Source organism: Mauremys mutica, chromosome 11 (assembly GCF_020497125.1).
Source record: "Mauremys mutica isolate MM-2020 ecotype Southern chromosome 11, ASM2049712v1, whole genome shotgun sequence".
NCBI lineage: Eukaryota > Metazoa > Chordata > Testudines > Geoemydidae > Mauremys > Mauremys mutica.
This window is the reverse complement of record NC_059082.1, coordinates 7096978-7124501: the sequence shown is the minus strand read 5'-3', so window position 1 is coordinate 7124501 and position 27524 is coordinate 7096978. Positions and strand designations below refer to the sequence as shown.

At 43.2% G+C, this 27524-nt stretch overlaps 2 protein-coding genes across 3 annotated transcripts in view; both read left to right on the top strand.

Moving 5' to 3' along the window:
* Positions 1–929: 929 nt before the first annotated feature.
* Positions 930–10953, top strand: PDCD7 (programmed cell death 7). The gene is made up of 5 exons (XM_044978680.1): positions 930–1776; positions 4880–5018; positions 6942–7178; positions 7804–7891; positions 8978–10953. Exons 1-5 carry the CDS (start codon positions 940–942, stop codon positions 9093–9095), a joined length of 1419 nt encoding a protein of 472 aa, XP_044834615.1. The 5' UTR covers positions 930–939; the 3' UTR covers positions 9096–10953.
* Positions 8979–27524, top strand: part of UBAP1L (ubiquitin associated protein 1 like) — a 41536-nt gene continuing 22990 nt past the window's right edge. For both annotated transcript variants that reach the window (XM_044978682.1, XR_006572270.1), the window contains exons 1-4: positions 8979–9117; positions 18105–18259; positions 20012–20842; positions 22802–23011. In XM_044978682.1, coding sequence (XP_044834617.1) covers positions 18128–18259; positions 20012–20842; positions 22802–23011 — 1173 coding nt within the window. In that variant the 5' untranslated portion in view covers positions 8979–9117; positions 18105–18127. The remainder of the gene's footprint in view (positions 9118–18104; positions 18260–20011; positions 20843–22801; positions 23012–27524) is intronic.

The following is a 27524-nucleotide window of genomic DNA, read 5'->3' as shown; positions in this document are numbered from 1 at the left end:
CCCTCTGGCCAATGTTAGGGGTAGAAGGGTGACAAGAAAACTCTGTTGTGATTTCAGTCGACTCACTATTGGTGTTATGTAGCAGATCCCTCGGAGCAATGTAGGGGTTCGGTCGCTCAACTCTCCTACTAACCTCCCAGCCTATATCAGGACCGGCTCTAGCAGTGAGGAAGGTAGAGGCTGTTGATGTGGATGGGCCAAAGGCAGCCTGTAATACAGCCGCAGGTGCTGTTAAACCCAGGCTCTGGTGTCTTTGGGTGAGGGGCTGGTGCCCATTCTGCGCTGCGCTCGCTGCAGCGTGGGACCCCGTCCAGCGCGCTGCAGCAGCAGAGGGGCCTGAGGAAGGGCTGGGCGGTGGGTTTAGAAATGACTTTGTGGCGGCAGGTGCTCCCTGCTGTCACCGGCTGAAGGGAGCAGAGGGGAAAGCGGGAGTGGGACGGATCCACCTTCATCTGCCTTTTAGCAACCCCTCCCTGCCAGCCCCATGTATAGATAGTTACAGCCCCTGCCCAGACCCTTTTCCTTCCTCCAGCGGCATAGCGCCTCGCGCCTTTCCCCTCAGATCCCTAAGGTAATAAAAGGTAATAAGGTAAGGTAATAATTGGAGATATACCAATCTCCTAGAACTGGAAGGGACCTTGAAAGGTCATTGAGTCCAGCCCCCTGCCTTCACTAGCGGGACCAATTTTTGCCCCAGATGGCCCCCTCAAGGATTGAACTCACAACCCTGGGTTTAGCAGGCCAATGCTCAAACCACTGAGCTATCTCTTCTCCCTCAATATTCATAGGCGGGGCCCCGTCGCCCACACAGACATATTCATAACCCTGCACCTAACGCCCCCCCCCCCACTGCTGGCTCCTCCCCGCCGCCAGGGGGCGCTGCGCGCTGCCGGAAGCGCTCGCGCCGCTGGCTGCGGCTCAGGGCCAGCCGGGCCCCTCATGTCTCAGCCGCCGCTGCCCTTCGCCGCCCGCTTTGCGGGGCCGCCGCCGCCGCCCCCCCAGTACCGCGGCTTCCCGCCCCCGGGGGGGCTGTTCGCGCCTTCCCCCGCCGGCGGCCCCTTCCCGGGAGCCCAGCCCCCGCCCCCCTTCCTGCCGCCCGAGCGGCCCCCGGGCCACCCCCTGCCGCTCCCCGCGGGCGGCCCCTACTTCCCCGGCCCCGGGGGAGGCTGCGGCCCGGCGCCCCTCGGCCGCGAGGCGGCCCCGCGGCTCCTGTACCCGCCCTGGCAGCCGGGCCCGCCGCCGCCGCCGCCGTGGGGCGAGGGCAGCGCCGAGCCGCGGGAGGCGGCCGAGGGCGGGGAGGAGGCGGCCCTGCGGCAGCGCGATGAGCTCTGGCTGGCCCAGTTCCTGGCCCAGAGGCGGCCCCGGCCCCGCGGCTTCCCCCCGCCGCCGCCGCCGCCGGGCGCCCCGAGCCCCAGCCAGGCCCGGCAGCTGGCGGCGGGGGCCCTGCGGCCGGTGGCCCAGCTGGCGGGCCTGTGCCGCGCCCTGCGGCAGCAGGAGGCCGCCGGGGACGAGGCGGGCTGGGGCCAGGCCCACGGCCAGGCCCGCGCCCTGCTGAGCGAGCTGCGGGAGCAGCTGCGGCCCCTGCGGGAGCCCGGCTACCTGGGCGAGCTGCGGCGCAAGGCGGAGAAGGCGAGGAAGAGGCGGCTGCGCCTCCGCAAGAGGAGGCAGGAGGCCGAGGCGGCGCGGGAGGAGGAGGCGGCCAGGGCGGCGGAAAGGGAGGCCAGGATCGACCGGTGGCGAGCCAAGTGCGTCCAGGAGGTGGAGGAGAAGAACCGGGTACTGAGCCCCGTCCCTTAGCCCGGGGGGAGCCCCGAGGGGCGAAGCTGTGGCGCGGAACAGGCCCCCCCCCCAGTCGATGCTGTACCACTGGGGGAGTGGGGGTGCTGAGAGCCATTGAGCCAACCTATAAACCCTTTAAACCTATGAACTGGTCATCTCACAAACCCAACCAGTCTCGCCCCTTTGCCTGCCCCTTCCCTGGGGTCCCGCCCCTTCACCGGGCTGGGGTAGGGGGTGGGGTGCAGGCTCTGGGAGGGAGTTTGGGTGCAGGAGGGGGCAGGGGTAGGGTTTTGGGGTGCGGGAGGGGGTATGAAGTGCTGGCTCTGGGAGGGGACTCAGGGCTGGAGGAGGGGGTTGGGGGTGTGGGGTGCTGGCTCTGGGTGGGTTTTTGGGTGCCGGGGGGGGCAGGGGTTGGGTTTTGGGGTGCGGGAGGGGGTATGAAGTGCTGGCTCTGGGAGGGGACTCAGGGCTGGAGCAGGGGGTTGGGGGTGTGGGGTGCAGGCTCTGGGAGGGAGTGTGGGTGCAGGAGGGGGCAGGGGTAGGGTTTTGGGGTGCGGGAGGGGGTATGAAGTGCTGGCTCTGGGAGGGGACTCAGGGCTGGAGCAGGGGGTTGGGGGTGTGGGGTGCAGGCTCTGGGAGGGAGTTTGGGTGCAGGAGGGGGCAGGGGTAGGGTTTTGGGGTGCGGGAGGGGGTATGAAGTGCTGGCTCTGGGAGGGGACTCAGGGCTGGAGCAGGGGGTTGGGGGTGTGGGGTGCAGGCTCCGGCTGGGTGGCACTTAACTTGGGCAGCTCCTGATCGTTGGAGCAGCAGGGCTAAGGCAGGCTCCCTGCCAGTGCAACCCGGGGGGACAGGAGGCCGCCCCTGCAGCTCTGATTGGCTGCAGTTCCCGGCCATTGGTGCTCCAGAGTTGGCACTCGGAGCAGTGCATAGAGACCCTCTGTCCCCTCTCCTGCCCCCAATGCTGGCCGCTTCCGGGAGCAGCACAGGGCCAGGGCAGGCAGGGATCCTACCTTAGTCCCGCTGCGCTACCGGAGTTTTATCAGCCTAAACTGCTGGTTTGGTTTCACTAGCCTCCGGGAGATAGAGCCTGATTTCAGGAGACCCCAGCAAATCCGGGAGGGTTGGCAACCGTGGTAGGGTGCTGCCGCAAGCCCCAGGTTTGAAGTGGTTTCCAAAACTACTTCAAGCCAGAGAGTGCAGCAGCACCCCAACTTCAAGCACCTATGGGTGTGCTGTGCTTTTGACATGGTCCTGACCGTTGATAGTCCTTAAAGATCCATTGGGGGTGTTGACTGTGCTGCTCTGGCCAAATCCTGATATGGCTGATGGCATTCAGTCTACATAAAATTTTCCCTGCAGTTTCACCTGGACACAGTTCTTCCTTTCTAGTCCTAAATTAATGTGTTGCCATGTGCCAAGTGGTTGCTGCGTTCCATTGTAGCTATATTAAATTGGAGAGTGCACTGATCCTTGGTGTATCCCTTAGCTGCCTCACTGGCATGTTTGTAAGGCTGGTATGCTTACATGCTTTGCCCTCCCCTAGTGAAAGTTCCAAGAAGTGTGAGGAATTATTATAATTCTCTTTTTTTTTTTTTGGAAGCCTTGTGAAATTTAGTAACATTCTTAAAGCCCCTCTTCCTGGTGTCAAGGGATTATGTGAAAATCATTGCTTTTCATTTTTTTCTTTTTCTTTTTTTTAAGTACATTTCTAGCCCTTGTGCTTGCAGAGGAAAGCTTGAGAATGTGACCCGATCATCGTCTAGATGCTCAGGCCATGTCTGCACTACAGCAGCACAGCTATGGCATACTGTGCCATACTGTAGATGCTTCCTACAGCAATGGAAAGGGTTTTCCCATCGTTGTAGTTAATCACCTCTCCGAGTGGCGGTAGCTAGGTTGGCAGAAGAATTCTCTCATTTACCGAACCATGTCTACACTAGGGGTTAGGTTGGTTTAACTAGCATGCAGGGATGTGAATTTTTCACCCCCCTGAGCGATGTATCTGGGTAAGGCTAAATTTTAAGTATATATCAGGCTTCAGAAACCAGAAGGCAAAGAAGAAGAACCTAGAGTGAATTATTTTTTTAATGTCATGATTTTTTTGAACACTTGGCAATACTGTTGTTGACCCACTGAAAGCTCCATTAATTTCCATAGCATAATTCTCACCGTAAGCACTTTGGAGAAGTGTCCCTTTTTTTTAGCTCTCCATTTTAGATTTTTTTTTTTTTAAAGCAAAAGGTTTATCCTGCATTAGGGGCCTGAAGGGTGGTGGCATAAGAGCCACAATATCAGCTCTATGCCACCCAGGAGTTACTTAGTCAGGATACCAGATCCACTCACTATACAGTTGTTTTGTGTTACTAGAATGGTACAAAGCATGCAGTTCAAGTTCCAAGATCTGACCCCTAAACGTTTAACCTAGTGCTGTCTACTTACAAACTAGGACATCAACCCTGGGTACCAAATCCAGACCACTCAACGCTTTTGAACGGACCAGGAATTTTTTTTATTTACTTATTATTATCGTTGTTGTTATTTTGATGATATTTTCTTTGGAACCTGGAGTTTGTTCACCAAGACATTTGGATCTTGACCAAAAATAATTGATTACCCCATAGTGCATCCTACCCTAGGATCTGGATCCCCGTTTTGTTTAATATACATACATCTGTCATTTTGATCTGTGGACAGAATTTATTAAGGCTTATGATTTCACCAGCCTCTGATACCACTGTTTTGATAAAAAGCAACAAAGAGTCCTGTGACACCTTATAGACTATCAGATGTTAGTTTATAAGGTGTCACAGGACTCTTTATTGCTTTTTACAGATACAGACTAACACGGCTACCCCTCTGATAATTGACACCGTTTTGGTGTTACTCTGCTACTCTCCAATTTTTTAGGCTTCTTTGCCATGTTTTATTTCTTACCATTAAAAATGACACAGTAGACGGGTGACTGACTGACTTCATCTCCATCACTGGAATATTGTTTTGGATTTCACTTATTTTTCCGTTTATCCTATTTGAATTTTCTTTTTAATTTTTGCCCACATATGTTGTTTCATGTTTTCTCTGTACGTTTTTCTGTTCGCAGGAACGTGAACTTAAAGCCGCAGCAGACAGTGTCTTATCTGAAGTAAGGAAAAAACAGGCAGACACAAAGAGAATGGTGGACATCCTGCGTGCTTTAGAAAAGCTTCGAAAACTGAGAAAAGAGGCAGCAGGAAGAAAAGGTGAATTATTGGCACTTTGTGATCCTTGCAGAAATTCAAGAAATAAAACATTTTTAGACCAATATTATATAGGGATTCAAATATGTCTAGCAAATATTTTAATTTTACGAAATTCCATAATATTGAGCATTTTCCATCCTTGCATCAGGTAGCCCCTTCGTGATTACCCCTATTTCATGGTTATGGATTAAAGGCTTACTCAACATAAGTAATGCTGGCAAAAGCTTGCCCTGCGTAATTATCTGTGTAATACAAACTCTCTGCTAAAAGTGGGATATGATAGTGGTGCCTTCCAAGCTCTAAAACTTGTGTAAGTTTATGGACAGTTCAAACAGTCTGTAAGATGAATTGGTGCCCTCACTTTGTAAATAAAGGGTATGTCTGCACTGCAATTAAAAACCTGCAGCTGGTGGGCTGTGGGGTTGTTTAATTATGGTGTCCGAGCACTGGGACTGTTTCACCTCACATGGTCCTAGAGCCTACGCTCCAGCCCAAGGTCCCCGAGCCTGAGTCAGGTGGCATGGGCCTGCCATGGGTTTTTAATTGCAGTGTAGACAATACCCAAGTGGTCACTTGGAGGATTTATTTGCAGAGGTCCCCATAAGGCAATTTTATGCTTAACTTTACTGCTGTGAGTAATCCCATGGATTTTAATTGAAATCACAAATCAGTGGGACTTCTCACTCTAGTAAAGCTAAGCATGTGCGTGACTGTAGATTTAGGGCCTTGGGTTGCAAGGTGTTTTTGGTTTGGGGTCTTTTTATTTCCTCTAATGGTACTTTACTGTTTGGATAAAACTATGTTCTGTTCTCAGGATGTTTCAACAGAATAGATATTTCTTGAGAACAATAAGCTCTTGGAGGGCTGATTCAGCAAGTCCCAGGATCAGGCCTTTAGTGGGTTTTCCAAAGGTATTTTGATAAGGACTTCTCCAGTTGCACCAGTGTCTTTTTACTTGTTCCTGACTCTGCCGAATTAGTAACTTTAATAGGTTTCCTGCATTATTCCAAATGCTTTATTTAACAGGTTCAGTTGGTGAGACTTTCTTAATGACTTTTTAATACAGTAAAAGCTGTGTTATCTGGCATTTTACCAACCGGAAAGCTCTATAAGCCAGCATTTCAGGAGTGGGTGCGGGCTCTGGTAGGGAGTTTGGGTGCGGGAGGAGGCTCGGGGTTGGGGTGCGGGAGGAGTTCTGGGGTGTCTGCAGGCAGAGGCAGTGCACAGAGCCGCCTGGCCGGGAGTGACCACACCTCCGCCTAGGAGCAGCAGGGACATGTTGCCACTTCCAGGGAGCCACCTGAGGTGACCGCCGCCCAGATCTGGCACACCAAAATCCCTCCCGTGCCCCAACCCCCTGTCCCGAGCCTCCTCCCGCACCCAAACTCCCTCCCTCTTAGTTAACCAGAATTTTTGACATACCTGCACTCCCCATTCTCCCAACATGCCAGATAATAAAACTTTCACTGTAATAATAATTAATAATTACTTCTTATTAGGTGGTATTATTAACAACCATAGGTTATATTTATGTAAGCAGTATGTGCTGAGTGTACCCAATAACCAGGCTATCAGGAACATTTTGTACATAAATAATAATCTTCATGCATAGAGTACCTGGCTAGTGAGGATTCGGAGGATACTGTCTGAGCAAATGTTATTCTTTACTAGTTACCTTAAATACCATTCTTATAGGATAGTATCTCCGAAAGATTGTTGTAGCATGCAGAATACTACAGTTACGCACTTTTCTTTCCAAACGCCTTCTTGACCCACATCATTTTATTGAGGATAGTCATGAGGAAAATGGGTGACTGAGATATAAGTTCATTGGAGATTCTACAAACTCCATTCTCAGTATGAAACTGAAATTAATACCATTTCTGTGACTGAAAATTATAACTTAATTCACTGTCTCTGTAGGTGTTTGTCCTCCACCCTCAGCAGATGAAGACTTTGAACATCACATAGAGAGGCTGAGGGCACTGATCAGAAAACGCACTGAACTGTATGAAGCTGAAGAGAGAGCATTAAGAGTTATGTTAGAAGGAGAACAGGAGGAAGAGAGGAAAAGAGAAATGGAAAAGAAACAGAAGAAAGAAAGGGAAAAGCTTCTACAGCAAAAACGTGATATTGATTCCAAGTTATTTGGGGATCCAGGTAAATTTCTGCATATTTTAGTTCAGTATTGGGGAGGTTTTGTTGGTTTTTTTTCTTTCTTTCAAAACAAGTAAGGTTAAAATTCAAGCACAACTTTGCTTGGAAAAGCTGATATGTGCTGAATTTACACTATGAAGAGTAGGAGACAAGATACACAAGTTCATTCATGCCCTTTTATTATCATATTTATAGTGTGGTAAGAATTGGAAAATTACTTTATGTAAGAGGCCGGGTAGTCACGGTATCACAAACTATGATTTCACCAAACTTTACAAGCCAAGCAGGATTAGGCTGAATTTGGTATTTAAATGGAAGATGTCCCACAACATGTTGATGCGTTAGTATTGGGGACTCAGTGGATGTCATTATTCCTTTTAGTACGCCCCCAATACCAGTGTGTTCCCAGGGAGAGAGTTTGCTAGTGGAGGTATTGTCTTTTATATGAGTGTAGAAAGTCCTAACCACTTGTAGTCATCAGAAATCCCATAATGTTTTTTGTAACTAATATATTAATTGGCAAATAACTTTAAACAATAATCACGGAGTGACAAGTGAGATATGGCACCTTTTTAATATTGAAGGTCATATCTTGTTTAACGGTTTTCTTATGTATGTGTTTTAACAGATGAGTTTCCCCTTAATCATCTACTGCAACCCTTTAGACAATATTATTTACAAGCTGAGCATTCTGTTCCAGCCCTCATCCAGATAAGGTAAGAGCAAATATCTTTAGTTTATTAATGGTAGTGAGGTGGTAGTCTGTCATACAGAGATTTGTGAAGATAAAATTAGAACATCTGTTTCGTTGACCTCCAGAATATCAGGTTTATACCATGAATTCTCATCAGATCTCTTTGATTGTAAAATTGGCAGCTCTATTTGCCTAACTCAGCTTTCAGCTAATATAAATGTATTCCCACCCAAAACTCTGCATTAACATAGCGTTATAGTTGCTGAAATATATTTCCTCACAACAACCTGAACATTAAAAAGCAAGCAAATAATAAATTAAGGCAGCTTTCATACCCAACACAATATTAATTTCAAAGCACTAGCCCACTACAATCATAACATAACTAGCCCACTACAATCATAACATATAATCACAGCAATGCACTCATGGTCTCTAAAAAAACTCATTTTCAAGTCAACAATATTGCTGCCCTCTGCACACAAAAAAACCTTGTGAACCTTCCTGGAGCACTTGACTTGCTTTTACATGGGAGCATGCTCACCTTCTCATAGAAAGTTTTAAAATTAAGTTTTACAAACTTTACATTTTATAAAGTTCATAGATTAGCAATATCCGAGTTGCCATCAAACCAGCCTAGAAATGAAGGGTCCGTGTTCTCCTCCTGATCCTAACTTACTGTATAACTATGTACAATGGAGACAAAATGGTACAACCTTTAAAATGAAGGCAGCATACTTACTAGGGTAAAGTGCATGATTAAAAAACATTTATATTGATGTCATTTTTAAAAGCTAATTCAGGAACATTATGCTTTTGACTCTTTAAATATGTTGTAGACTTCAGCGTAAAGTGTAGTGAATCTCCATATATAATTGCTAGAAATTTGCATGCTCACTCATGCTCATTTCATGTTGGTTTAAAAATGTATCTTCAAGTTTTTGCTTTGAAGAATGTAATTCAGAAGTACATTTTATAATGAGTTTGTATATCAAACAATATGAAAAAATAACACCGATGTGAATATATTTTATTAAGGCATGTGAGATAGCTTATCACTGAAGTTGGAACAGAACAAATGCCTATATAAATCTTTTTTCTATTAAAGGCATGAATGGGATCAGTATCTGGTACCAGCTGATCATCCTGAAGGAAGCTGCATCCCTCCAGGATGGGTCCTTCCGACTCTCCCTACAAGTGACACCTGGGCCACTGCTGTTAGATAATTTAATTAGTCAGTCTGAAGTGGTAGGTGCCCAGGGAAAAAAGAAATATACTGTAAATATGTGCGTGTGTATATATATATATTTTTCTTGAAATCTACATCACCACTTCATATTTTTTTTAAATTGTAAAGCATGTGGCAAGATACTGGAATTAGAATTTCCTGTAGAAAAGCGATAAGGGAAAAATGTTTTCAACCTCCTGGATCAACAGATAAATATCCAAGTGTAAAAGATGGTGTAAGCCATGTTTGTTACTAATGTTGTGGTGCTGTAGAGTTACAGTTCCGTTATGGGCCTTTATTTAACAAGTCTTTGGATTTGAGGAAATTTGTTTACAATTTAAGTGCATTGTAAGTGGGCTGATACCTTTGCAGAGCATGTGTGTGCAATCAAAATGCTCATGTTGGACATCTCTAGCATGTAAGCTTTGAGTTCAGCAGTCATCTTTGTTCCCTCTTAACTCTTCTGGTTGTAGAGATAGTGAATGACTATCGCCAAAAGAGGTGAATTTCATAGAAAACTAATGTTGAAACAAATTCCTATTCCAAAAGTAGTATCAAAGTCAGTGAATCTCGATCTAACATTTGACCCTGAAGTTCAAGATCTCTTTTTAAAACACAAAACAAACAAACACAAAACAGCCGACCCACATAATTATATAAGTATAGACATTTCTAAGAGTCACTGTGGTCAACCTGAGTTCTAATCTTGACTCTACCACTGGCTTGTTTTGTGGCCTTGGTAGTCAATACACTCTTTTTGTCTATTTAAGCAAACTGCAAAATAGGAATAATTTCCTACCTCACAAGGATTAATGTATAGTGAGTTTAAAATGCTAAATATTACTTATATTGATATGCTGTTTAGCCATTATGCATCAAACATAGCTCATAAATTTAAGATTCTTTTTCTAAATAAAAAGCGCGAGCTCCACAGATGGCCTTTCTTTCTTTCTTTCTTTCTTTCTTTCTTTCTGGCAGATTAGTAGCCAGTTTTTGGGCATTATACATGCAGTAATGCACGCACCTTTAAAAATCTAGATCTTTTATTGTCTCCTGTTCAAAATCAGTTATTTTTTCTTAATGAAGGGCTTAGTGTTTTCAGTTTTGTTATAAGAATGAAAAGATTTTTTCCCCTCAGGATAGTCACATATTGCACTGTGTCCAAGAGACACTTTGCTTATAAAACCTGAAATTTTGTATGTGCTAAATCTCCTATAGACTAGACATTAGAGCTTAATATTCATGTAATACCTGTTCCATTTACATTGTATTTGGGTGTGGTGCTAATAGAAGTATCTTGGCAATCCATAATTGTACCATCAGCAATGCTGTGGTTTTTTTTTTAATACAGTAAAAGTAATAGTTTAATTTAGATGATTTCTTTATCTGGTCAAGACTACATACAGTGGAGTCAGTGGGAATTTTAATTTAAGAAAATGAACCACAAACACTATTGAAGTTCTTTATTAATAAACACCATAAAGAGAATTCATAAATTATGCCACACCATCTTTAAATCATTGTGTAATTCCTAGGTGTTGCAACAGATTGAGGATTATATTTTCATTTAAATGCATTCACAACTCCCATTAAATCTAAAGTGAGTGGAGAATTTCCTCCATTGTACGGAAAACTGTTAACACTTAGAGGAGTTTGCAATATCTAGGCACGGAGGATGTGAGCTAAGAGTGGCCGTCAGTATTTATTCTGAATTTCCTTGCTTTTATGGGTTTGTGACACTTTATATTAATTCTTTGGTATATTTCTACTAATGCTTCTGTAAATATCTTTTAATTACAGTATTGAAATATCGACTCAGTCTTGAATGTAAAAGGACTAAAAGAGTGTAAATCTAACTTTCTCAGTTTGATGTTTGTTCTATTTTTCATATTAAAATGTTTTTTCTGATTTAATTTTATGAACAGGAATCAAGGTTATGAAAACATCAAAACTAAAAAAAAAATCACTAGTAAGCAAGACCTTTTTTCTCATATTTAGTAATACATCAAGCATAACTACCAGTCTCTTTCCGTACTTTGTTAGTAGAAATTAGCAGTTACAAGTTGAACAAAACCCGTAAAATGCAAACCGGGGTTTAGATTTTTTAAATGCTTGATGGAAGTAGCAGGTTTTGGCATTTTGATCTGAAGAGTGCTAAAATTGGAATATCATCTCCCAAATTGTTATGCTCAAAAAGGTAGACTAGCCATGTGACTATATAGCTTGATAAACAAGCCTACTAGGGAAAAAAAATGTAATACAAGCTGAAGTTTAATTTATTGTAATTGTTCTTGCTAGCTATTTGCTTTCTTTGTAAGTAGATACCATTTGTAAAATATAATTTGGTCAAAAATACAACTCTCATTTTGTAAGTGCATTTTATACTTTTTAAAAAAAAAAATGGAAACTGTCAAAAATACCTGTTCTCTGAGGGTGAAATTTTCCATGGTCCAGAGGACCAGCACAAGCCTTTGCATCACTTAATCTCCATAGTATGGGGAGGGCTGCTGGCAAAGTAGCTATATAGGGAAACCTCCCCAACTCTTTTCCCTAAGCACCGCAGAAGAGTCTGCAGCTGTTTTGTGTACAGGCCAATATATAGGACAGTGATGGGGGCATGCAATGGGATCCGTGTTTATGCTGGTTCTAGTTCCATCAAGCAGATCGATGCAAGTGATTCGGAGTTGCAGTTGCTATTCCAGCCCATAGGCTGCAACCCTGCATCTTAGCCCCAACACGAGGGAGTGGATTTAATCTTTCCAACTCACTTACACATCAACTGAGTATCTGCTCTGACACTGTGTGATGAAATTCATTTCACCCTAAAACTGGATCAGGAAATCAGCATGTGCTTGACTAAAATATAGTGGCATATTCAACACCATTTGTGTTGTGGCTTTACAAGTAAATGTTCATAATTTTCAACTGAAACTTGTGCCCAGAGCTGAGATCTGTCAGTATGGGCACACTGAGAATTACTTACTTGAAAGGGTTAAAATGACTGTGTGACTCTTTTTGCTAGAGAAAATGCAGCAATTGTTGCTTCCATGTGTATTACCTCTAAACACCATATGATATAGGTCATCATAAAGTAATTAAAAGGAAAGCCAGGGTTTCTGGTTTACAAAAGGGGGGAAAAAAATCTGCTCTTTTTAGCTTCGGGTTGTACAGGAAATCATCTTTACTCTGAGTTTTATTTGCTCTAAAACAGTGGTTCTCAAACTTTTTTTTTTTTTTTCCTCCATGGACCACTTGAAAATTGCAGAGGGTCTCTGCAGACCACTTAATGATCTTTCCAAATGTTGTTTATACCATTAGCTAACTATTGTAAAGCGCTTTGGATAAAAGCGCTATATAAAAAAAAGTTTTTTTTGTTCTACAAATAAAAGCAGACACCTCATATTTTAATATCAGTAGTCTTACCTTTCTAGTGCGATGGATGTGTCCTCTCTTCTCCATCGCAGCAGCCCCTGAGCTGGGGCTGGGAAGGAGGGGTCTCTCCCCCACCACAGAGCTGAGGCTGGAAAGGAGGGCCCCAGCAGCTGCAGCTCTGGAGCTGGGGAAAGTCGCCTCTTTCTCTGGCCGCTGCAGCCCTGCACATCTAAAATTCCTCCCACCCCCTCTTCTCACCCCACTGTCCCCTCCCACCTACTCCCTATCCCCCCCAAGGCCACCACCTCACCTTACATATGCGTCTTCTCCAGGGTCCACTCACCTAATTAGTGGAGCCATGCCTGCGCAGCTCCACTAATTAGGTGGGTGGCCCTTCATTCTCTTGTGTGCGGCTGCCCAGGCATGTACCTTTAGAGGGAACTATCCACAGACCATCTGAATGGAGTTCGCAGACCACTGGTGGTCCACAGACCACACTTTGAGAACCTCTGCTCTAAAACAAATCGTCAGTTCTATAAAAACAGTGGCAGCAGCACCCCTAATTTATAAAACTTAACAAGCGACCAGAGGATGATCAGCATAAGTGGTTAGGCTCCTTATTGTGTCAGAGGATATGGTGATGCAGGCTAACTGATTAGGCAGCTATAATCTAAAACTGTAGAAACGTGACTTAGACACCTGACTCTCTATGTGCAAGCATTTAAAGAACTGAGCAGTGGATAAACAGCCAGTGTATGTAAAACATTGCAAGTTTCTCTACTTCATGGGAAAAGCTGCATGATTTCTTTTAAGGTATGTTTAGGAACATATAAAATTTAAAATGCCAGTTGATGTACTGTAAAGCAAAGTATACTCCAGTTCCGTAGTTTAAATATAGTTCATATAGTAAATATGCAGCATTGCCTACTATTACTTTTCCTTGTAAAATATTTTGATTTTGAAATGAACACGTGTTTTGATGTTTAAGAGACTAATTGAAGAGGAACTCTTAAAATATTGTGCAGCTTAGTAACTATTGTATGCAAGTTTGTGATTTGATTCTAAAATAATCTGTCTTCAAATAAACACTAATCTGATTAAACCTATGAACTGAGCTGAGTCCAGACAGGCATTTTCCTGCTATCTTATAGATTCTAGGACTGGAAGGGACCTCGAGAGGTCATCGAGTCCAGTCCCCTGCCCTCATGGCAGGACCAAATACTGTCTAGATCATCCCTGATACATTTATCTAACCCACTCTTAAATATCTCCAGAGATGGAGATTCCACAACCTCCCTATGCAATTTATTCCAGTGCTTAACCACCCTGACAGTTTTTCCTCATGTCCAGCCTAAACCTCCCTTGCTGCAGTTTAAGCCTATTGCTTCTTGTTCTATCCTTAGAGGCTACGGTGAACAAGTTTTCTTCCTCCTCCTCCTTATGACACCCTTTTAGATACCTGAAAACTGCTATCATGTCCCCTCTGTCTTCCCTTTTCCAAACTAAACAAACCCAATTCTTTCAGCCTTCCTTCGTAGGTCATGTTCTCTAGACCTTGAATCATTCTTGTTGCTCTTCTCTGTACCCTCTCCAATTTCTCCACATCTTTCTTGAAATGTGGTGCCCAGAACTGGACACTACTCCAGTTGAGGCCTAACCAGCGCAGAGTAGAGCAGAAGAATGACTTCTCGTGTCTTGCTCACAACACGCCTGTTAATCTTGTAGGGTTTAGAAAAATATTGTGGCTCAAAAGAAGGTTGATATAAATTTCCATGGCTCCTTTGGGTCCAATTCCATGTCTGGTTGCAATACAATTTCAGTTTTATATGGCAGCAAGACATTCTGTCTACTCCTGCACTAAGTGTCTTTTTTTTTTTAATTGACTTGATGTGTATTAATCTGTCAGCCTGGATCCAATGATTAGGAGTGATGTGAAGATGTCACCGGATGAGTGAGTTCAGAATCCTCGTTACAAGTGTGTTTTGGTGTAACTGCTTTTATTTTTTAGGCAGGCAGGCTTCCCTGTGATCTTAAAAGTGGAAGCCTCAGTTATATATTTTTATAACATATCATAATGGTCCATTTGGCATTATAATCCAAGATATGGATCTCTGAAAATAGTTGTTGTGCTGATGGACCATTATCTAGTGTCTCCAGTAGTCACCTCTTCTTAGGTCTGATGTACAAACAATTTTTGTACCAGTATAATTATTTTGATTGGCGGGGGGTGTGTGAATTTTTTTAATCAAAATAGTTATACCGGTACAACTCCTGCTGTGGATACAGTTCTACCAGTATATTTTATTCTCTTTATATGGGAATGGCTATACTGGTATAAAGCACTTCTATATGGGTATGACTGCATCCATACTAGGGGGATTGTACTGCTTTAACTATACCAGTATAGTTAAAGTGGATTAACTTTTGTGTGTAAACAAGCCTATGTTTTAGCAAATATTTCAGACAGATGTCAGAACGCCAATTGTTATGTTCACGGTGGCTTTAGGGATTGCATTAACCCTCCTCATTTAATCCATAAAAGTGACTTTTAAAAATCTTGCTTTAGGAAAAGGTAACAAAATGCCCTTTTTCCCCTTATACATACCTGACTACCATTGACAATAATGGAAGTTGCACCTATTTTGAGAAAAAGGCTCTGTTTATTATTTAACCCAGTGGTTCTCAAACGGGCTGCTGCTTGTGTAGGGAAAACCCCTGGTGGGCCGGGCCGATTTGTTTACCTGTCACATCCACAGGTCCCGCTGATCGCGGCTCCCACTGGCTGCGGTTCACCACTTCACGCCAATGGGGGCTGCGGGAAGCGGCATGGGACAAGGGATTTGCTGGCCGCTGCTTCCCACAGCCCCCATAGTCCTGGAGCGGCGAACCGCAGCCAGTGGGAGCCGCAATTGGCCAAACCTGCAGACCCGGCAGGTAAACAAACCTGCCCGGCCCGCCAGGGGCTTTCCCTGCACAAGTGGCAGCCCCAGTTTGAGAACCACTGATTTAACCCTAAAGGAACACCCTTCTCTTCCTGCAGTACACAATGTCTGCAAGGTAATATTAACTACGTACGTGTGGACTCTTCAGTATATACAGTCCAGGTAACTGAGAGCAATGCTTCACAATCATTTATTTTCAGATACAGTTTGGCTATGTTTTTCTGTGACGCTTACGGAAGCTGGAGCTTATGCTGAACCTCTCTTACGTATGGAAGCAGATGGTCTATGCCTGTGTAGGATTCCAACTTGTTGCACGTGAAATGTATTAGTGAAAATACATGTGCAGCATTGCAAAGCTGGTTATTGTCCATCTGGCTGCTACAGCCCTGGATGCACATAATCTTTGTAGTAACAATCCAAATAACAACCCTTCTGTAATGTTAATATAAACTGAATGTGTTAATTAGGTCAATTGCACCTAGGAATTGTGCATAGGAATGTTGATACTTTAGTCTAATAACAGCAGTATTTAAATTTATTTCCTAATGAAGGGAAGTCTGGCTGGGAGTTGATTAGGTGCCTCTTCCGTGCTACATCCACATTGTTCATAGTTTTATATATGGTGGTGCTCTGTCCTTTTTGTATCAAGTCTGCTGCTTTTTTGACATATTTATCCTCACTAATGAACATACCCTCCCTCTTGTTTGAAAAAATTATGAGCAGAACAGTTTTGTGAAAATTGACCTGATTCCAGCTACTTTTTATTTCTTCAGAAAGATTATAAGGAACTGCTGTGCAGGGATTTTTTTTTTTAATAAGTTCAGACTTTAGATTCCAAGTCTTGTTAGAAAACTTGCTGTCGAGCCTTGCCAGTTAACGTTATGCAAAAGGAAAATATCTATCAGCCCATCATAGATAAGAAATTAGGGAACTGGGATTCTTCATCTACCTATGCAACAGAATCTTTATTTTTCACCAGACGGAGTCATTCATAGCCTAAATCTATTGGCACGATTGTAGGAATACTTTCCATGCCACTAATCCCCGTTCATCAGATTCCGCCCTTCTCTCCCTGCCGTTCCGACTACACACAAACTTGTCCACACTAAACATTATTTGATTTCTTTTTAAAGTTTATCTAGATAATATAATATCAACATCCCTCTAACAATAAGCGTGGTTGTATCTCAGCCTCACAGTAGCAGGGTCTGCAAAACAATGTGGGCAAAACCTCCCAAACGAAGGGCTCAGGAAAATGACTGATATGGCAGAGAGAGAGATTAAATCACATAGAAATAAACGGTATGGGCTGACCCTCATTATTCGGCATTTTTTATTTAAATAACTCGTAGGAATACATTTGAGTCTGAAGTGGGGTGGCGGGGGGGAGGGGCTGTTTCTCCCAATGAGGCATAGCTGGAGAAAGAGAGATGTGAGTGCACAACAGTATTCTCTCCTCTTTCCAGTAATCTCATCTGGATTTGTGCGCGTCTCTTAAGATGCTCCAGTGCCATCTCAGCAGTCACCTTCCACCTGCTCTTTAAACCCCAAGTGGGCAAGCCATGGGCGGGGGGAAGATGGAAGTGGAGAATGAATGAGCCTTTATTATGCTGCAAATGAAGCTGGAGTCGAGGTGACTTTTGGTGACTCCATGCCACACTGGGACTATATGCCACCTGTTCAAGTTATCATCACTTACCATGGGTACCACAACAGAGCACTTGATCAGGGGATAGAAGAGAGCACTGTTGGCTGTCAAAGATTTGGAAAGCCATTTAAACTAACGAACTGAAAGTTCACATATGCAAATGATCAAACGAGTTGCGGTTACAGGCTCTTCTCTGGAAAAAGGATAAAAGAATAACTGCATGCTAGTTCTTCATAAGAACTTCTCTTGAGGTTAGAAATGTAGGGCCAAGAAGGTAGAGTAGCTGGCTCCAGGCACATTGTGGACATGTGTAGATGTACACTGCAGTGGAACCTAGAAAGTCTGTTCAGCAGAATGCAAACTGGCACGTGGGAAAAAAAACCTGTCTCCTTCAATCGTCCACGGCAAGAGCTTCGTTGTCAGTTCCTCAGCGAGCGTAAGGTGTGCGTGAGTGAACAGACCTGATTCTGCACAAGAACAGGATGTCACTAATGCAGTGTTGAGCACTGACCATATGTGGGTCATAGGACAGGCACGTCCACATGTGCAGCAGAATTACAGGGCGTAAGATCAACAGTCTGGCCTCTGTGAGTGAAGTGAAGTAATTGTGTTCACATGTTCAATATGAATCACATTTGGGTTCTGCAGCTGTTTCTATCATCCAAAACGTGAACCCTGGAGATTTGGGCTAACCACAGAGCCCCTAGTCTGTGTTCATCACAATTTCCTTCATCTAATAATAAAGTTTAGCCCTTTATGTCAATATTTCTAGTATCTGACACCAAATACAGTTCGTAAGATTGTCAGTGTTGTTCATAGCATACACTGCTCTTCTACTTTACCAGAATCAGCAGCATACGGTGCTTTTCACTTTTCTCTAAACTATGTTCAAAAGCTAAATTATTTTTATTTGCGGTCATTAACCTATATCTACTTTGCCTCACCTTTCACGTCTTTTTAAGGATCGGGCATGTGAAATGCTATTGCCCTACTGTTTCACATTAAATTTACTGAGACTTCTTTTTATTTACTCATTTTCTGTTAGATTGCAAAATATCAAGAGACAATATGAGCTGTCTGGATGACGTCCCTTTTAAAATGTCCAAGAGCTTTGAAGATGACTCTGCTGAAGGCACCAACTTAATCAGTTTAGCCGACTTTGATATTCCTGACTGCACTGAGATCCTAATGTGCACAATGGTAGGTTAGTCCCTGTTCTAAGAGCCTTTGTTAATTTTGATCCCAATATTAATATCCATGATATTAAGAGTAGCTTAGTATTTTTTCCCACTAAAAAGGAAAAAAAAATCCTTGTAATATTTATTTCCTGGACTAAACTGACACCTCTTTTTGCAGTCTCATGCAAGACCAAAGATTGGTAGGGCAAAGCCCAGACCCTGCTTTGGCCGGTGCCACAGGACCTGAAAGGGAATTTTGGCCAACCAAAACTACCCACGCTGGCTAGGACATATGCTGCAGTGTGGTGTATTCTGACAGACTAGACCCTGTTAACATGAGAGTTGAACGTTGTGTTTAAATGGACACGTTGGTTGCTAAACAGTTTTGTCAGTCGAAACTGCTGTGGATTTCCCCCACTGGCTGGCTGTAGTACTTTTTTATCACTGTCATTGCAGTTGTTGTTTTTCCAGAACCTACTAGTGCAGATTTCCTAGGTTACAGTTGTTGCTAGCACAGTTTCAACCATAGTATAGATAGGATTTTAGTTGGAGTCCTCTGTAAAAAGAACTGCTTTGGTTTCAAAGGTGTTCCACAAGTTCTCACCAATAGGTGGAGTCTTTGCACTTTATTCTTGGCAAGCCTGCAGGACTCTTTCTAACAGAGATTGACTCTGTTTACTCTTGCTTGGAGGAGCTGCAAAGTTTTAAAAACCACATCCGCTTCTATGCTAGTTCATTGTTGCTCAGCTTTGCTTTGCTCCCTATTTTAAACATCTCAAATATACTAAGAATAGTTTTTTGAAGGAGATTGCCACGTCTGTGCCTTATGCAACATGTGTGAAACAGGTAATTGCAGACTGAGAGGTGTGCAGTCTCCTGATTTGCACGTTTGTGTTTGCACAGACATACCAGTTGCCCCCTTCTCTCAAATTCTGAACTTCATATTTTGCATTGGAAAAAACAATATTATTTTTCACATGAACTTGATAAAAGCTGCAAGATTGGATCTAAAATCTTTCCTCAAAGTTTGATGTGTTTTAGCTCTGGGGATTTGGTTTAGGTCCATATTCAGTCATAACACTAGCAAGTACTAGGCCTGATTGTATGTAAGTAGTAAAAACAGAACTCGTGGCCTGACTGCGGGGTATTTTTGTCTGACAGCCCATAAGAGTTCTAGTCTGGCAAGCTCCAGGGCATGATATAAGACTTATTTGCTCAATCAGGTCTTTAGACTTGCATCACAAATATATTTGCATTTTAAAACAAAGTATATGAAAATAGTACCTCTTCTACTTCCATGCCAACGCCCTCAGTCCACAGTTCTGTGTTTCCCTTCCCCAGGACCGTAGGTGATAAATACTTAAAACAAGGCACAAGGCTTTGATTATGAGCTCAACTCTGGAAGCTAGTTGGTTTCTAAGCATTATTCAAAGATTAAAAAAAACCCTTGAAGTTCCAGTGTGAATTTATTTGAGTTGGATGTAATTATTTCTGAGAGGCGGATACAGTTCTATGTTCAGGATTACAGATACTGGGGCAGTCTGTACATTGGTGTAACTCCCTTGCCTGAGCTGGAGCTCTGCTGATTTACACCAGCAGAGGATGTGGCCCATCCTGACCAGTCCTGCCCCTTACTCTTGCAACTAGTTCTATTGTAAGTGTTACTCCAGTGAGTAAGAGTGAAGGTTTGAACCCGTGGAAGTCTTTTAATTGACATCACATGAGGATTAAAAAAAATAAATACTGAATTATTCTGCTTACTGCTATTTTACAGCATGATTTCTCATTAGAAAGAAAGGTGCTTTACTGGATTGAGGCTGCTTCTGGGCAAGAAACTCCCTGGTATGAAGTTACTACTGATGTTGTGCCAACAGCTCCGCCTTGCTGGCTGCTTTTGGTTGATCCTAAAGAAAACGATGTCATCAATACACAAAACGAGGAGACAACTGGTGGGAAAGCAAAGGATGGTGTGACACACACAGCCTCTGTTCGGAGATGTGTAAGTCTAAGTGCTGCTGATCTGAAATATGGCCCTCCCCTGCCCAGAGGTGCATCATCTGAGATGGAAAGTGAGGACTGGTACTCTGAAGAGAATGAGTATTCTGAGGACGATGAGTATTCCTCTACTACCGGTGAAGAAAGCAACAAAGAAGAAGAAAACATTTTGGACAACAAATTTGTTGAAAGCACCATGCCTCAGCATTCCCGAGTTCACCAATTTAGACCAAGGACTTCTCCGGTATTGCTAGATTCACCTTCCGAAAACTGCTGCCATGAGCCAGTTACCGCAAATCTGATCAAGCAGAGAAGATCCATGATTTTATTTAATAATATGAAGAATGAGTTGGAAGAAGCCAAAAAGAAGTTAGCTGCTCTAGTGCATCCTTTAAATAGAGCATCTGTTGAAAGGAAACTGGCTCCAAGACCGTTTTCTCTTTACCAGCGCTCTCGAAGTAGCAGAAATCTTAGATATGGACCTGCCTCGGATGTATCCTTGATGGGAACTTTAACCCCAACACCTCCACCTACCCCTTGCTGCAGTCCCAGGACACCTGCTGCTGCTAGATCAATACCTCCAATAAGAAACCATAAACCCACTGTTGCGGTAAGATATGGCTTTTTGATGCTGTGTACCTTTGTCAGTGCTACCTGTAGTAGTCACACAGCCCCATGTAAAGTGTGGGGTAAAGGGTGAGAGAGAAAGAAGACAATGCAACTGCTATAGCAGTATTTCCCAAACTTAGAAGCTGAGGACATTGTAAACATTTGGCCTTCGTTATATGTTGAGGCTGAAAAAATTAATTGAGGAAAGTCTGATAACTGGTTGGGGGACAGATTTGCACTAGAGCTGGTCTAAAATTTTTTGCTGAAAATTTTTTTCAATGAAAAAAATGCCTTTTAGATGGATGACATTTTTGTGAGACAGTTTCCATTTTCATCAAAGAACTACAACCATTTTGATTATTGAGAACTGCCAATGAAAAAACAGTTTTCAACAACTGAAAAAAATTTGGTTTTCAATGAAAACCTGAAAATATAAACAATTTGTTTCTTTGACATTTTTTGCAGGAAATAAAATACATTTCCCAGCCATCTCTAGTTGTATCCCACACACAGCTGAGGCTCTTTAGGCAGTTTCAGAAGGGATGCCATGGATTGAAGGAACATGAAGTCTAAACTGCTTTCTCACCCCCAAGGTGCAGCTCAGGGTGGAAGTACTGCACTATAACTGTCTCTTTCGTCCCTGTTTTGTTGGTAGAAGGACTTCAGCTTTCACAGCAGCCAGTTCTGGCACCTTTTACCTGTACAAAATTCACCTTTAAAAAGTCTAAATGGAATAATTATGAACTAGTTCCATAGTTGCATTATAATGTCTGATCATGTCACCATAGAGTAAGTACCAGGAAATGACAGAATGAATGTTGTAGTTCCTGTCATCTTAAATTTTCAAATTTGATCATAACTACTTGAGAGATGTCAGACTTTGTTACTTAAAAGCTACAGGTGTAGTGACCAATTAAATGAAAGTCAATGTCAAGTTACATGTACTTGCCTGAGATTTAGAGACAGTAATTATGGAGTGGTTATATGCCTATGCGTACTCTGTAAACTAAACCATTGTTAAGTTTAATGACTCACCCATCATCCCAATCTTTTCAGCTATCATACGTCATACTGTATTCCGTAAGCCCCTAACCAGGATGAGCATTTCTCAGCGTGAGACATTTTCTAGGATCTCAGGCGCCTTTGTCTCTCTCTCTCTTGCTTATGGTTTTATATCTTTATACACACAACACATTCTTAAATAGGAGGTCAAGTGTTTAGATGGTCACTTTTTGTAAGACTTGGCCACCTGACTGTCATCCTCATTGATATTATAATTGTTTCCTGCTTGGCCAACCAACGGCAAGTAAAGAGCTTATTGGAGTTAGGAACAGGATTCCCTGAGAATTAGAGAAGCTGGATGTGATCAGTTTACCATATCAGCATCCTTTGATCTGTATCTGAACCAATGCCTAGATTTAATTAAGTCTAGTCTCATTTGAAGGGAGAGCTTGTGGACAAATTGTTGTAGCTGTCCCCACGTTTTAACTAGATTGGGTTCTTTTGTTTGTTTTTATTTTTAGAGTGCACAGCTTAAAGTTTTCCCAAATTTCCGGTCTGCAGACATTGTCATCTCGGTCTGTTCAGCGTTTCCCTGGAAACATAAATTCTGATCTCAGTAAGGTCATTTGAAGTAAACTTTAGAATACATTTGAACAGGATGTGTAACACACAAACTCACATGCATGACTGCTAACATGTACTGTAATCATTTATTTATATGCTCACACACAGGACCAGAAGGGAATTGTTCCATTTATCGGAATTTTCCTCTGGTTGCCCAGTCTAATGAAATTATGTTAGATGACAAATGCTGCTTTTGAGCATCAACAATTACCTTGTTGCTCCAGAAGAGGAGAAAAAAGATTCTTTTAATAGTTCCCCATAGTACTGTATGCTAGTATCTTGTAAATGAATGTGTCTTAATTAGCGAACATAAAGTTCTGTGTTTATTTTTCAGTCCCTCAGCCCCTATTCCTGCCTTCCACCCCCTTCTGCGGCTCTGCAACATCCAAGTTCCCACAGAACTCATCCAGATTCAACAGCTGACCTCCTCTCGGCATTAAGCCAAGAGGAACGTGACCTTATTGAGCCAGTTATAGCCTTGGGTTATCCGACACGCAGAGCAATCCTCGCCCTCCAGAAGACTGGAAGACAAAGTTTAGGTCAGGTTAGTGGAGCCAGTATTGCTTTACTTAAATGGCATGGAAAATACTTGATAAAGGACAATCATGTAAGAAGCTTTAGTGCAATATCATCTGGTAACTAGCCAAGCCTTAAAAGAGACGCCCAGTTCTGCTTTTGGGAAACTGTAGTAGTTTATCATGCGTCATAATAAGAACTGAAGTAATTCAGGATTTTTGCCTTGGATCTTCAATTTTTAAGTAATAAAATTGGCTTGCATTATCTTCAGCCACATTCTCACAGGCAATAATAGTTGCTGTTTTACTGTTTTATAGTGTTCTATTTATTGTATAGAACCGAAAACCTACATCAGTGACATAAACCACAATGTTATTTTGAAGAGCAGATTTCTTGTGTTCATGGCATGGAAACATTTTTGCTAACAGATTTTTTTTTTTCTGGGTCATTGGATCATATGATTTATCGCCATCGGGGAGGCTCCAGGCACCAGCGCACCAAGCGCGTGCCTGGGGCGGCAAGCTGCGGGGGTGGCCTGCCAGTCGCCAGGAGGGCGGCAGTCAGGCTGCCTTCAGCGGCATGCCTGTGGGAGGTCCGCCAGTCCCGTGGTTTTGGCGGCACTTCGGAGATGGGTACACCGAAGGCGCGGGACCGGCAGACCTCCCGCAGGCACGCCGCTGAACGACACCTGACTGATGTGCTTGGGGCGGCAAAATACATAGAGCCACCCCTGGTCGCCGTGGCTCATCTAGTCAGAACTGGAGTGTGTAATTCCCTCTGAGATTTCTTGCTTTTTCACCAGAATTAAATAATTTGTTTCAGAATTGTGATTAGTTACTGAATATGTACAAATAATGCCTTTGCGTTATACTGGGTCATAAAAGATTCTAATTTGTCACCAATGCATATGCATTACTTATAGTTATCTTACTGGATGCTTCTCTACACTAACTAATATCTGAGCACATGCCAATCTTTAATGTATTTATCCTCACAACACCCCTGTGAGGTAGGAGAGTACTGTTATCCCATTTTACAGCTGGGGAACTGAGGCTTAAAGAGAGACTAAGTGACTTGCTGAATGTCGCACAGGAATTTTGTGGCAGCACAGGGAATTGGACCTAGGTCTCCCAAGTGACTGGCTAGCACTCTATCCACTAGATCAGTGGTACCCAGGGCATCTATCTCCACCTGCATACTGGCCAGCGGACAAGCATTCGCCGAAATGCCGCCGAAAAGCGGCAACATCAAGAGGCGTCGCCGCCAAAAAGCAGCATCATCAAGAGACGTTGCCACCGAAATGCCGCTGATTTTTGGCGGCATTTCTGCGTCAACGCCTCTTGATGTTGCCGCTTCTTGGCGGATGCTTGTCCGCCAGCCACGGTCCTTGGTGGCTCGTCGTCCGTTGCCTGCCAGATAAAAAGGGTTGGGGACCACTGCACTAGATCATCCTTCCCAGGCCAGTTCTGCTGCTAAATGCAAGTGTTTCTGTAATCCAGATTGGTGAATATTATTTATTCTACTCATAAAGGCTTAAAACAAGCCAGGCACAGAGAAGTGGGCAAAGTGCAGCCTACATGCCCTATGTAGTTGATGGAGTCATGCAATGTGCTCCTGACCATGGCTGCCATCATCTTTAATATGGAGGGCACAGCCCACAGAAGCTATACATCCCAGCAGGCAGTGCTCCATATTACAGATGAGGTTGGCTCAATCTGCTCAATTTTATGCAAATTGACTGCGGCACTCAGGTTCTCACAAAGTTACCAGTGCAGCCCTTAGCTAAATATACGGTAGTATCCTTCTGCTCCCTACGCTGGTCTCGCTCTTTCACCAGCATGATCTCTGTCTTCTCTGGTTGTGTAGGGACACAGGGAAATACAATGGTTAGCCCTGAAGACTTCCAGTCTCAAATTACCAGTGTAAGTCTGACCAAATTAGGCTAAAGACCTTGCAGGAAAAATGTTTGAAAAGAAAAATCGAGACTATTCATTACTTCTTAGTGTCACGCTGGGTTGCAGTGTGGTGCTGACAGCTGCAGGCAGGGTGATTGATAGTAACATCATACGGTAGCCAAAAATCACTGCATTCTTTATGGCGTTGAGTAAATCTGCCGGAAACTACCCATATTCCCAAAGCAAGAATTTTCAAGGTGTCAGCCTTAAAGAGGCAACATTACCTCAATTCTGACAAAAGAACATGGTTAAAAGGCTCCTACAGGGATAGGGATTGCCATAATGGGTCAGTAGTCCATATAATCCAGTATCCTGTCTCCACCAGTACCAGATGGTTCTGAGGGATGTGGAAGAATTCCAAAGTGGATGGGCAGTTGTGGAATAACCTGCCCACAATGGAAGTCTCTTCCTAACCCCTATCAGTTAGTGGGTGGCTTATGGCTGACGCAGAAGTAATAGTTCTTCAAAACTTTTTGATAGTCCTTGTTCATTCCCTCTGGGGAACCTGGCATTAGCCACTGTTGGAAGACAGGATACTGAGCTAGATGGACCTTTGGTCTGACCCAGTATGGCTGCTCTTATGTTTCTAATGTAACTGTTCTCATTATCTGCATAAATGCCCATTCTTTTTTAAAATCCTTCTAACTCTTGGCCTCAACTATACTCTTACGTTGTAGTAGTGAGTTCCGCAGGCTGATTATGCATTGTGTGAGAAAGTTCTGTCAGTTTTAAATTTGCTGTCATTCCACTTTATTGACTGTCCTATTGTTCTGGTAACAGAGAATATTTTAGGGATGTTTTTAATAGTGGATTTCCACGCCCTTGGTCCAAAGCTTGCTCCCAGGGAAGAATAGTGGTTTTCCCCAGTCCTTCATCCTGAAACCATCACTTTTCTCCATTTTGGTTCGACCTAATCTTGCAGTCTACACCATTCCTGTGCTTCATCTCTGGCTGTGAGGATGGAACTTACGGGCTGCTCTCTGAATTGGCTGGCAAGACACTGGGAGTTTAAAACCAGTGTACAATGCAACCAGTTTTAAGCAGCCACTTATGGAATCATCAGAAATTGGTGGCCTAGGCGACAGGGGCCTTTTTAGTGAAGGTCAAACAAACTTGTAATGGAAATCTTGGGAATACATTCCCTTGAATGTGTAAGCCATGGACTTGTTAACTGGAGTGGATTTAGTTTGAGTCATTGCATTGCTTTTCTTTGATATGAAAAAACAAATATTTTTCTGCATAGCATGACAGGTAACGTAACGAAGCTGAGGGGGGAATGGGACAGATAAATTACCGAGCTACAAGTGTACTGAAGAACTTCATATTCCAAAGATTATAATGCCAGAATAAAACCCCTTTAAGAAGTTTTCTGTGATATAAGATGCTATTGAGGCTACCTGGTGTTTATAACCATCCTCAACCTCATTATAAGACAGGAAAAAAACCAGAGAGAACAGCTTATGATAGAAGCAAGCATTAAACTGTGTATGTATTTAATTTTAGTTTTGCAGAACATGCCTATCTAATGTTTTGTGGGTGTATTAATATTCTTGAAAACCAAATGCAAAACTTGTTGTTCCTAAATCCATTCCTCCAGGGTAAGCTAGCTACATTCTTTCTCCACCTCCACAGGCAAAAGATTAGTCTATACTGTACCATGAGGTCAATAAGTCACAATATTTAAAAACCCGTTTTTGTTTAGTCTTACTGGTGGTTTTTTATAATGCTGAAATCATCCTGTTTATGCCAGTTTTGCACAAGTTCCATCCTCTGCTTACACAAAATGTCAGATTCTCTGAATTGTTTGCTTCTGCAGTGAACATTGTAGCCAATGTCCCTGTTAATGGCCAAAGAAATATTGTCAACAGTACTGGCTTTTTAGGAAGGAAGGACATGAGACAAATAAAAACAGCAAGTTATTTATGTAAATGGCAAGCAAATAGAGGCTGTAATGTTTGGTTTGATAATACTTAGTCAATGTAGGTTGTGCTTTTTAATCCTCATTACCACACTGCGGGAGAAATGAGTATTCAGCCAAAAAATTTTCTTAGATTTAGAAAGCCTATTTTTTTGGTGGACATTTAGCAAGTTTTATGATCTTTTAGTGAATCCCTCTACTGGCTTTGATGCTGTTAGTCTGGCAGAGAGCCACTCATTTTCTTTTACTTTGGAGATTATAAATCAAATTCTCCTCTGGCATCAACAGACACAACTTCAGTAAAGTCTATGGAGTTGCACCCACTTACACCAAAGTGGTGAATTTGGCACTGGCTTTTTTATCATTATATATTTAATTTATTGTTTGTCACATAAGTTTTTGGGCAGTGAATGGCTTATGTGGTATTTATAAGATACCACTGGGAATTGTGCTGTCAGCACTCCAAGAACAACGAGAAAAGCCAAAAATAACTGTTTACTTTCAGTAATGACAGCAAACAGGCCTCCGTTGGGGTGCGGGGCATATTCTGCTCTGTATTCTGGAGCAAGGCCCTAGAGGGTTGAAGTTTTGAACATCAAGAGTGACACTGTGCTGATGGCAGGTTAGAGTTCAGCACTATCTAGCACTTTAATGATACAGTCTTTAAA